Below are 12,262 nucleotides of genomic sequence, written 5' to 3'. Positions count from 1 at the left end.
AAGAACCTATCGACTTCAGCTTTAAATATCCCCAATGACTTGGCCTCCGCACCCATCAAGTACTGAATTCCACTGATTCACAACCCCTCTGGCTAAAGAAATGCCTCCTGTTCTAAAGGGACGTCCTTTAGAGGCTGTTCCAGCTGGTCCAGACCCTGCTGCAAGCCATGATACCCTTCCTCACTGTCCACTACACCCCCAGTCTTGGAGTCATCCACAGATTTGCTGATCCATTCCCCACGTTATCATCCAGATCGTTAATATAGGTGTCAAACCACAATGGACCCAGCACCGATCCCTTGACACGCCACTGGTCACAGGCCTCCAGTTAGAGAGGCAACCCTCTACTACCACTCCCTGGCTTCTCCCACAAAGCCTGCGTCTAATCCAATCTACTACCTCATGGTTGAAAGTGTGGATGGGAGGATTAGTAAATTTGCAGATGATACCAAGATTAATAGAGTTGTGGATAACGGATAAGACACACAAAGAAAACAGCACAATATAGATCAGTTACAGATATGGGCAGAGAAATGGCAGTTGAAGTTTAACCCAGATGTGTTGCAAGGAGATGGTATACTGTTAGGAGTAAGTTTTGGTGAGCACAGTGATCTTGGGATCCAAATTCACAGCTCCTTGAAAATGGCTACACAGGTCGATAAGGCTCACGGAATGCTTGCTTTTTTTAGCCGAGGCATTGAGTTCAAAGGTCAGGAAGATATGTTGCAACTTTATAAAACTCCGGTGACGCCACATCTGGAGTGTTGCATACAGTTCTGGTCTCCCCCACTGTCGAGGCTCTGGAGAGAGCGCAGAAGAGGTTTACCAGGATGCTGCCTGGTTTAGGGGGCTTGTGCTATCACGAGGGGCTGGATAAACTTGGGCTGTTTTCTCTATAGCGTCAGAGGCTGAAGGGAGATCTGATAGAGGTTTATAAGATTATGAGGGGCACAGATAGAGTAGCCAGGGTAGGAATGTCTAATATCAGAGGACATGTATTGAAGGTGAGAGGAGGTAGGTTCAAGGGGAATGTGAGGGGTGTTTTTTTACTCAGAGAGTCATGGATAGTGGTAGAGGCAAATATGTTAGAGGCTTTAAAAGACATTGGGATAGGCACATGGTTCAGCATGACATTGTGGGCTGAATGGCCTGTTCCTGTGCTGAACTCTTCTGTGTTCTGTGCTCTACTGCCTCATGTTGAATGCCAGGTAAATGAACCTACCTGACCAACCTCCCAAGTGGGTCCTTGATAGTCCATGGTAGACAACATCCTCTGCCTTGCCTTCATCGACTTTCTTCATAACCTCCTCAAAAAATTCCGTAAGATTGGTCAGACATGACCTCTCACGCATGAGGCCATGCTGACTATCCCTAATCAATCCATGTCTATCCAAATACTTTCCAATAACTGTCCCACAACTGATGTCAGACTCAATGGCCTTTAATTCCCTGGTTTATATTTAGAGCCTTTTTTTAAACAGCGGAACAACATTGGCCATCCTTCAATCCTCTGGTACCTCTCTTGTCACTAAGGATGTTTTAAATATCTCTGCCAGGACCCTGGCAATTTCTGCACTTGCCTCCCGTAGGGTCTGAGGGAACGCTTGTCGGGCCCTGGGGATTTATCCACCTTGATTTGCCTCAGGGTAGGAAACACCTCCTCCTCTGTAATCTGTACAAGGTCTATGAGGTTGACACCATTGAGCCTCACTTGCATAGACTCTGTGTCCATCTCCTGAGTGAATACAGATGCAATAAATTCAGTCCACATCTCCCGCATCTCACCTCACTCCACACGTGGATTACCATTCTGATCTTCCTAAGGACCAATTTTGTCCCTTGCAATCCTTTTGCTCTTAAATATCTGTAGAATCCCTTCGAATTCTCCTTCACCTTGTCTGCTAGGGCAAGCTTATGCCTTCTTTTAGCCCCTCTGATTTCTTTCTAAAGCGTTCTCTTGCATTTCTTGTTCTCCATAACCTCTATTTGTTCCTACCTGCTATGCGCCTCCTTTTTTTCTTAACCAGAGCCTCAATATCTCTTGAAAACCAAGGTGCCCTAAACCTACTATCTTTATCTTCTATTCTGGCAGGCATATACATGCTTTGTGCTCTCAAAATTTCACTTCCAAAGGCCTCCCGCTTACCAAGGACATATTTGCTAGAAAACAACCTGTCCCAATCCATTTCTGATCCAATCCATTGCCAGATCATTTCTGATACCATCAAAATGGGTCTTCCTCCAATTTAGAATCTCAGCCCACGGACCAGACATACCTTTTTGCATATTTACTCTGAACTAATGGCATTGTGATCACCAGGTGCCAAGAGTTCCCCCACACATACTTCTGTCACCCATCCTCTCATTCCCTAATGGCAGATCCAGTGTCACATGCTCTCTCATTGGGATTTCTACACACTGATGGAAGAAACTTTCCTGAACACATTTGGCAAACTCTACCCCATCTAGTCCTTTTATAGAATGGGAGTCCCAGTCAATATACGGAAAGTTAAAATCACCTACTATAACAATCTTGTGTTTCTTGCATCAACTTGCGATCTCTTTACAAACCTAAATCCCTTGGACTGTTGGGTGGTCAGTAATATTGCCCCATTAACGTGGTCATATCTTCCTTATTTCTCAGTTCCACTCATAATGCCTGACTAGTTGAGTTCACCAGTCTGTCCTGACTGAGCACTGCCGTGACATTTTCCCTGGCTAGTAAACCCCCCCCCCCCACCCATACTCCTTTAATCCTTTAATCCTTCTCACTTGTCGTGTCTAAAACAACGGAACCCTGGAATGCTGAGCTGCCAGTCCTGCCCCTCCAAAGTCTCACTACTGGCTAACAATGTCATAATTCTGGGTGTTGGTCCATGCCTTGAGCTCATCTGCCTTTCCTACGATATTACTCGCATTGAAACATACGCAGCTCAGGACACTGGTCACACCGTGCTCAACCTTTCGATTCCTGACTGACCAACATTGGCCTCCGCAACCTCTCCACTAACTGTTCTGGCCCCCTGGCCCCCATCCCCCTGCAACTCTAGTTTAAACCCCACCACGGGGCATTAACAAACTTCCCACTAGGATGTTAGTCTCCCTCCAGTTCAGAACCAAACCACCCCTTCTGTACACCTTCCCTGGAAGAGAGCCCAACGATCCAAAATTCTTATGCCCCCCCCCCCCCGCACCTGTAGCTTACTACAACTGCTTCGCAGACCCACGTATTAAACTGTATAATCTTCCTGGTTCTGGCCGTACTAGCATGTAGCACAGATAGCAATCCTGAGATCACAGTGAAGGTCCTGTGCTTTAACTTAGCACCCAACTCCCTGAACTCACTTTGCAGAACCTCATCACTCGTCCCACCCACGTTATTGGTACCTACATGGACCGCGACCTCTGGCAGTTCACCCTCTCACTGAAGAATGCCGAGGACTCGATCGGAGATGTCCCGGAGCCTGGCACCCAGAGGCAATGAATCATCTAGGAGTCATGCCTTTGCCCACCGAACCTCCTTTCTGTTCCCCTAACTAACCAGCTTGCCTCTTCTCCACCCTCACCATCACTTCTGAGTCAGAGGCAGACTCAGTGCCAGAGACCCGACCACTGTGACCCTCCCCTAGGTCATTTCCTCCCCCCCCCCCCCCCCCCCCACCGCCGCCACCACTAACAGTAGCCGAAGCGATAAACCTACTGTTGGGGGGTAAACACAAAGTACGCTGCAGATGCTGGGGTCAAAGCAACACGTACAACAAGCTGGAGGAACTCAGCAGGTCGGGCAGCATCCGTGGAAACGAGCGGTCAACGTTTCGGGCCGAGACCCTTCGTCAGGACTGAAGAGGGAGGGGGCAGGGGCCCCATAAAAAATGCGGGGGGAGGGTGGGAAGGAGAAGGCTGGTGGGTGCCAGGTGAAAAACGAGTAAGGGGCAAGGTCGAGGGGAAGCAGGGAGGTGATAGGCAGGAAAGGTGAAGAAGGAATGTAAGGGGAGAGCACTATGTGTGGTAGAAGGAGGCGGAACCACGAGGGAGGTGATAGGCAGCTGGAGGAGGAGGCAGAGTGAAACTGGGATGGGGAAGGGAGGGGGAGGGAATTACCGGAAGTTGATTGTTGAGGGGGAGGGCCACAGGCTCCTTAACCCCCTTCCCTTTGGTGACTGTCACTCAGTTTCCTGCGTCCTGCACCTCGGGTGTAGCTATCTCTCTATACCTATCACCCCTTCAGCCTCCCCGGTGACCCAAAGTTCATCCAGTTCCAGATCCAACTCCTTAACACGGATTGTTAGCTGGATGCGCTTCTCTCAGTTGTAGTCGTCAGGGACGCTGGAGGTCACCCTGCCTTCCCACATCCCACAGGAGGAGCATTTCAATGTCACTTCCAACATACTGAGCAAACATAAAGAAGGGGGGGAGGAAAACTTCTCAAACTGAAGCCTCAACCAGCCTGCAGCCCTCCAATCCAACGACGGCCTCTCGGCCTTACTTTAATTTGCTCTTGCCAATCGATCCCGAATACCCAGCAGATCCCGCTCAAAGCTCCCGAAAAGAAACTGCAGCCGGTCGGCAAACCTGAGTGAGCTATGTCTTCCCGGGCCTGCGAACCCTCCGACCGGCCGCTGCTCAGGACCGTGGGATGAGGCTGCCGAGGGACATGGGGCAGAAGTAGGTTGGAGGATACAGTGACAGGGAGAGGGATGCAGCAGGGCTGAAGGGAATTTGAGTGTTTGGAAGGCACGTGGGGCCAGAGGAAGATGCACAGTTATGAGGGGTGTCGGACAGAGGAGGTTCCAGTGACAAGGAGAGGGGTGCAAGAGTTTACAGTGTAGGGTTGTAGCTCTGGAGGAGGTTACGGTGTCAGGGTGTAGTTCTGGAGGGGATTACGATGTCGGGGTGTAGTTCTGGAGGAGATTACGGTGTCAGATTGTAGTTGTGGAGAAGGTTACAGTGTCGGGGTGTAGTTCTGGAGGAGGTTGCAGTGTCAGGTGTAGATCTGGAGGAGGTTATGGTGTCAGGGTGTAGTTCTGGAGGGGATTACAGTGTCGGGGTGTAGTTCTGGAGGAGGTTACGGAGTTGGGGTGTAGTTTTGGAGGAGGTTACGGTGTCGGGGTGTAGCTCTGGAGGAGGTTACGGAGTTGGGGTGTAGTTCTGGAGGGGATTACAGTGTCGGGGTGTAGTTCTGGAGGAGGTTACGGAGTTGGGGTGTAGTTTTGGAGGGGATTACAGTGTCGGGGTGTAGTTCTGGATGTAGTTTTGGAGGAGGTTACGGTGTTGGGGTGTAGTTTTGGAGGAGGTTACGGTGTCGGGGTGTAGTTCTGGAGGAGGTTACGGAGTTGGGGTGTAGTTTTGGAGGGGATTACAGTGTCGGGGTGTAGTTCTGGATGTAGTTTTGGAGGAGGTTACGGAGTTGGGGTGTAGTTCTGGAGGGGATTACAGTGTCGGGGTGTAGTTCTGGAGAAGGTTACGGAGTTGGGGTGTAGTTTTGGAGGGGATTACAGTGTCGGGGTGTAGTTCTGGATGTAGTTTTGGAGGAGGTTACGGTGTTGGGGTGTAGTTTTGGAGGAGGTTACGGTGTCGGGGTGTAGTTCTGGAGGAGGTTATGGTGTCGGGGTGTAGTTCTGGAGGGGATTACAGTGTCGGGGTGTAGTTCTGGAGGAGATTACAGTGTCGGGGTGTAGTTCTGGAGGAGATTACGGTGTTGGGGTGTAGTTCTGGAGGAGGTTACCATGTTGGGTTGTTGTTTTGGAGGCTGGGTTAAGCCTGTGGAAGGATTTGAAGCCAGGGTTTGCATGTCTGGTGTGTGAGTGTTTTTGCTGTTGAAGACTTTGGTTTCTGCTTTGCTCAGAGGTTGTGGTGATGTGGCTCCCTGTCTCTGCACTTTCCACCGTTATCTCTCTGCATTCGGTGTCTGCCCCGTGTCCCCGGCATCAGACTTTGGAAAGTGACTCACTGTTTCAGGCTGCACGTGCCAGCTTCATACCCAGGGTGCCTGAGTTTCACTCAAACGTTTTAACCATTTCATGACAACAGGTGTGCATTCCCAACCCCACAGTAATTATGCACCGTGTTGAAATGCTTCCACTCCAAAAAGGCACCATCTTCTTCCCCCTCCACCATCAGATTTCTGAATGAATCCATGAACATTACCTCAGGACTTTGCTCGTTGTGTATTACTTACTTCATTTTTTATATATATTTGTTATAAATTATAGAATAGCACCTGACTTATGAAGAGATTGAATAGGTTAGGACTTTATTCCTTGGAATGTAGAAGATTGAGAGGAGATTTGATAGAGGCATACAAAATTATTAGGGGTTTAGATAGGGTTAATATAAACAGGCTTTTTCCACTGAGGTTGGGTGGGACGACAACCAAAGGCCATGGGTGAAGGGTGAAAGGTGAAAAGTTGAAGGGGAAATGAGGGGAAACTTCTTCACTCTGAGGGTCATGAGAGTGTGGAATGAGCTGCCAGTAAAATTGGTGCATGTGAGCGCGATCTCAACGTCTAAGAGGTGTTCAGTGAAGGTCAATGGGAGTAGGCAGTTTAGATAGTTTGGCACAAGATGGGCTGAAGGGCCTATTTCTGTGCTGTATTTTTCTATGACTCTACAACCTTAGGACCCGTTCTGCGCTGTCGGGGCATCGGGGTTCAGAGCTCAATCCTGGAGCCCTCCGTAAGGAATCTCTGTACGTGGAATGCGTGGGTTTATTCCAGGTGCTCCGGTTTCCTCCCACAGTCCGAAGATGTACCGGTTAGGTTAATTGGTCTTTGTAAATTGACCCTTGATTAGGTTAGGGTTAGATCAGAGTCATCGGGTGTTGCTGGGCGGCACAGTTCAGAGGGACTAATTGGCCTGTTCTGTGCTGTATAATTAAACAATATGAAAATTATTTGGTTGCTTATCTGCTGTAAATTATCCCTACTGTGTGATGAGTGGTGGAATCTTGGGGGAAGTTGATGGGAATGTGGGGAGAGGCAAATGGGATTAGTGTAAATGGCACGTTGATGGCCAGTATATACTCGATGGGCAGAAAGGCCTGTTTCCTGGCTGTACCTCATCAAATATAAAACGTACCCAAAGGCGCCACACTGTGGCCACTAGTGGTGCAGCAGGTTAAGGACAGACTAAGGACGTGAAATCCCTGTGAGCAAGTTGCCTTGTGGAGGTTATCGATACTTGTGCTGTTCTGGTGAATATCTTGAGGTATTTATGGGGCTGCAAAATGCGTTGTGGAAATAAAAATTTCTTTTTCATCAGCTTCACCTGCCTGCCTAAGATGGAGAGTAACTTGTCAAAAAGTAGAGGCAGGAAAGTTTTTTTTTTAATTGGTGAGAATAGAGCTAGGGGACAAAGCCTCAGGATCTGGTAGAGTAAACTTAGGATAAAGTTAAGAGTCATAGGTCTGAGGAATTCTCGGCTCTGGGAAACAATAGAGGCTACTCCACTGTAACTCTATGTACATGGATGGGAGGGGTATGAAGGGCTATGGTCAATGGGAGTTAAATGGTTCAGCACAGACTAGATGGACTGAAGGGTCTGCTTCTGTGCTGTACTTTATGACTATTAAATAACTTTATAACACAGTCAGATCCATTCTATAGCGGGGGGATTGAGAAAAGGCTGGAAGGTAGGAGCTAAGTCCATAGCCAGGAAAGCCGTGATCTATTTGAATAGCAGAACAGGCTCGTTGGGCTGAATGGCCAGCTCCTGCTCCTTGTTATTATATCCTTATTACCTGTTGCTTTTCTGCAGAGCATCCTCCCAAACTTAAACACAAGAGATGCAGCCTGATTTTGCTGACGTGTTCCTCCCAATCTCACAGCCTTTCCTATCACCATAACCAACCGGAAGTCCCAAATTCCACCTATTCTTCGTAACATTCGGACATGCTGTGGAGGCCGGAATTGTGGGAATGGAGAGAATGCTAAGGGATGGAGGAGTCTGCAGAGACAGGGAGGGATGTAAGGCCCTCAGGAACTCGCAGGGATAGGGGGATATGAAGGTAGGGGTAGGTTTACAGAGGCAGGCTGCTAAATAAGGGCTGTGGGTGGTTACTGTAATAGGGATGTAGTATCCTCCATCGTGGGAACTAGGCTGCCAGCATCTAGGTCCATTCGAATGTGCCAAGTCAAATGACATGGGTGATCACGGTCTTTCCATGACCAGGACTGCGCTTGGAAAACTTCTCTGCAGAAGTGGTTTGCCGCTGGGGGCCACTGTGAATAAAGAGGGGAGTGAGGGAGAGGAGTGGGAGAGAGAGAGAGAGGGAGAGAGACAGAGAGAGGGGGAGAGATAGAGAGAAAGAGGGGAAGAAAAAGAGAAAGAGAAAAGCTGATGAGGGTTATGGAGATTAAAACAGAGGTAGGGCTCAGGAGGTCACAGACATCGGGAGGGATATAGGCCCCAGAGGGGTGGACAGAGTGTAGGGACCAGAGGATCAGACATAGTTTAGGAACTGAAGAAGGTTACGAGGTAAGGAGAGTGGTAGAGTCTGGAAGAGGTTATAGGGATAGGATTGGTGTGGGCATTGGAAGGGTTACAGAGATAAAGGGAGTGTGGGAACATGGGGGTTACAAGGAAAGAGACAGTGTGGGGATGTGCAGGTTACAAGGATAGAGAGAGTGTGGGAACATGGGTGGTTACAAGAGTAGGGAAGGGTGTGGAAGCGTGGGGTTTACAGGGATAGAGAGTATGTAGGAATGAGGGGGTTTACAGGGATAGATTAGGAATGTGGGGGTTTACAGGGATAGAGAGTATGTAGGAATGAGGGGGTTTACAGGGATAGATTAGGAATGTGGGGGTTTACAGGGATAGAGAGTATGTAGGAATGAGGGGGTTTACAGGGATAGATTAGGAATGTGGGGGTTTACAGGGATAGAGAGTATGTAGGAATGAGGGGGTTTACAGGGATAGAGAAGGTGTGGGAACAGTGGAGGTTACTTGGATAGGGAGGGCTGTGGGAATTGGAAGGTGTACAAGGATAAGGCAGAGTCTTGTAAAGAAGAAGGCAATGAATGGTAAATCACCTCTATAGAAAAATTTGCCAAGAATAATCATGGCCAAAGACCACGATAATCTGTCATACAGCACGACACATAGTGATGAAAATGACAGGGATAGGGAGGAACTCCAGAGGCAGGGGAGGGGTTATATAGGTAGAGAGCTGTGTAGAGATTGGTGGGGTTTATAGAGATAGGGAGGGGAATAGAGGCCCAGAGGGATAGAATGGGTGTGGGAACTGGAGGGGTATAGAGGCTGGGAGGGAGTTACAGTGATAGGAGTTGGAGAGGGTTACAGGGTTACAGAGAGGGGTATAGAGCCTGGGGAGGGGTATAGGGACACAGAAAGCTGGGGAAGTTGGAGGGGGTAACAGTGAGGTTGTTGGGGTGCTCTGGGTGACCCAGGAGGGGGAGTGGAAGATGGAGGACAGACTGTGACGGTGTCTCTCTCGCCATCTTGTTTTGCAGGCGTGCTGGCCTTCGGCATCGGACACGTCTTCTACATCACGGCGCTGGGCCTGCGGCCACTGCGGCCAGGCATAGCCCTGCTGCTCCTGCTGCTGGGCATCGGCCTATACGGCGCCATCTACCCGTGCCTGGACACGGGCAGCCTCTACGCCCTGGGCGGCTACAGCGCGGTGCTGACGCTGATGAGCTGGCGCGCCCTCGCCCAGGCCCGCTGCTCGGGCTACCAACGAAGCTGGGGCGCCCTGAGCGCAGCGGCCGGCGCAGTCGTCTTCATCTTCTCCGACTTCGTGCTGGCTGTGGACCGGTTCTGCCTCCCCCTGCCCCATGCCCGCTTCACCATTATGTCCACGTACTACCTGGCACAGATGCTCATCGCGCTCTCAGTCCTTGACGACCCCGACCACGACAGCCTGTGGAAGACACATTAGAGAGGTTACTACTGGCTGCAGCTCAGAATGAGTAATATTAATTAAACCTTCATACAAAAACCCCCCTCTCTCTCTCTTTTTCTTTGTAAGGTCCGTAATACAACACAGAAACAACTTTATCAAACCCTGGGTCGGCCGCACTTGGAGTATCGTGTTCATTTCTGACTGCCTCGTTATAGGAAGGATGTGGGAGGGTGCAGAGGAGTTTGCCTCCGAGAGGACCACTACCTTGTCGTGGTTTGGAGGCTCGCGTGCCCCAATAACGCAGAGAGCTACGCTGGCTCGACTTGGGAGCTTTGTGCTTCGGCTCTTGGTGGGGTCACCCATGCCGAACAGGTCAAAGGGGAGAGGCCAGACTAAGAGTGGCCCAGGAGCAGAGTTTCAGCTCAGGGCCAACAACCCTGACCGGTCAAGCAAGACTGTTTCAGAAACAGCAACGAAGAATCTTCGTACACCTGGGTGGCTGTGGATAGAGACGGAGAACCTTCATTGCTGCCCTAAACACCAGCAGCATAACAAGCAGTGAGTACGCAAGTAAGAGGTGTACCAGGGTGCTGTCTGGACTCAAAAGCATGTCTTATCAGTTGAGCGACCCAGGGCTTTCCTCTTTGGAGCAATGGCGGTGACTTGATAGAGGAGTTCAAGACCTTAAAAGGGCAGAAAAGGGGGCAAAATCTTAGGGTAATCGGAGGAAAATATAAGGAGTTGTCAGAGGTAAGATTTTTTTTACGCAGAGAGTGGCAGGTGCAAGGAACTACAAGGGATGGTAGTGGAGTCAGATACATTAGGGACACTTAGGAAACTTGCACATCAATGACGGAAAATTGGAGGATAATGTAAGAAGGAAGTGTTATGGACTTGTCATGGACCAACACCATGAAGCAAGGGGTCCGTAGACCCCAGGTTGGGAACGCCTGTGTTCGGTTGATCTTAGAGTAGATTAAAAGATCCGTGTATTTTAGTCATCACCTTTTAAACACCTCTAAGTAAGATGGTGAATTTATAAGAATCCAACACGATCTTTATTCACTGAAAAATGGCCCACGTAAGTCGAAGTATTGAGTGCAGTTGTTAGGGCATTCGCTTGTGTAGGACCTTGGTGAGGCCAAGTTTGGAGTAAGGAGTGAAGTTCTGGTCACTCACCTACAACAAAGATTGAAAGATTACAGAGAAATATTACAAGGATGTTGCCAGGACTTGAGGACTGAGATATAGGGAAAGGTTAGGACCTCAGAGAGGGAACAGAGGAGATTTACTAGAATGTTACCTGGGTTCAGCACCTAAGTTACAGAGAAAGGTTGAGCAAGTTAGGTCTTTTTTCTTTGGAGCGTAGTAGGTTGAGGGGGGACTTGATGGATGTATTTAAAATTATGAGGGGGATAGATAGAGTTGACGTGGATAGGCTTTTTCCATTGAGAGTAGGGGAGATTCAAACAAGAGGACATAAGTTGAGAGTTAGGGGTAACATGTGGGGGAATTTCTTTACTCAGAGAGTGGTAGCTGTGTGGAATGAGCTTCCAGTAGAAGTGGTAGAGGCAGGTTCGGTATTGTCATTTAAAAACAATTGGATAGGTATATGGACAGGAAAGGAATGGAGGGTTATGGGCTGAGTGCAGGTCGGTGGGACTAGGTGAGAGTAAGCGTTTGGCACGGACTAGAAGGGCTGAGATGGCCTATTTCCGTGCTGTAATTGTTATATGGTTATATGGTTCATTCCCTAGTTCGTAGGAGAATAAGGGAGGTTGATAGAAGTGTACAAAATGCTTCTCATAATCGTCTATATCTCCATCAACTCACTCCTCACCCTCCTTCCCTCCAGGAGAAACAAGCTCCGACTGTATGATCTCTTCCTATAATTAAATTCCTTCTGAGTCAGCTTCTCTTCTTTACCACGTGCACATCGAAACAGTCATTGGGTTGACAACCAAGCATGCGCTGGGGGCAGCCCGCAAGGGTGTCGCCACACATTCTGGCGCCAACGCTGCCTGCCCGCCGTGTCACGGAGCAACCGCAGCAGTTCAACAGCAGCAAAACAAACTCCGTTCCGCCACCCTACCCGCCCACTCGCGCACACAGTCAGCCGCCCGACCCCAGGGCAGCCCGCCTCCAATAGACTCGCGGAGCTGGGTCTTCGGCCAGTGGGCGTCGACCTCCAGATCTCCAAGCAACCTTCAGCTTTCAATGGATCCACTCCAGGAATCTTCTCCGCACTCTCTCCACAATACTCCTAATTTATGTCCCATCCTATGAAGGTCAACATCCCATATGCTATCTCCGCCGCCTTATCAACCTGTATCTACCCTGAAAAGGTTTAAATCTTCTCTTTGCCAGGGGTTCAATGAGACCCTCTGTCACTGCACCCCC

General features: G+C 49.3%; 1 protein-coding gene across 1 annotated transcript in view; it reads left to right on the top strand.

The window, feature by feature from the left end:
• The window catches only part of LOC132382758 (lysoplasmalogenase-like protein TMEM86A), a 12,264-nt gene extending 2,366 nt beyond the window's left edge, over window positions 1-9,898 (top strand). Inside the window, exon 3 of the mRNA XM_059953217.1 lies at window positions 9,471-9,898. Within this exon, the coding sequence (XP_059809200.1) occupies window positions 9,471-9,898 (428 nt within the window). The remainder of the gene's footprint in view (window positions 1-9,470) is intronic.
• Window positions 9,899-12,262: the final 2,364 nt, after the last annotated feature.

The sequence above is a fragment of the Hypanus sabinus genome, chromosome 29, assembly GCF_030144855.1.
Source record: "Hypanus sabinus isolate sHypSab1 chromosome 29, sHypSab1.hap1, whole genome shotgun sequence".
Taxonomy (NCBI): domain Eukaryota; kingdom Metazoa; phylum Chordata; class Chondrichthyes; order Myliobatiformes; family Dasyatidae; genus Hypanus; species Hypanus sabinus.
Note: the sequence above shows the minus strand (reverse complement) of the source record. Positions and strands in the feature narration are given on the sequence as shown.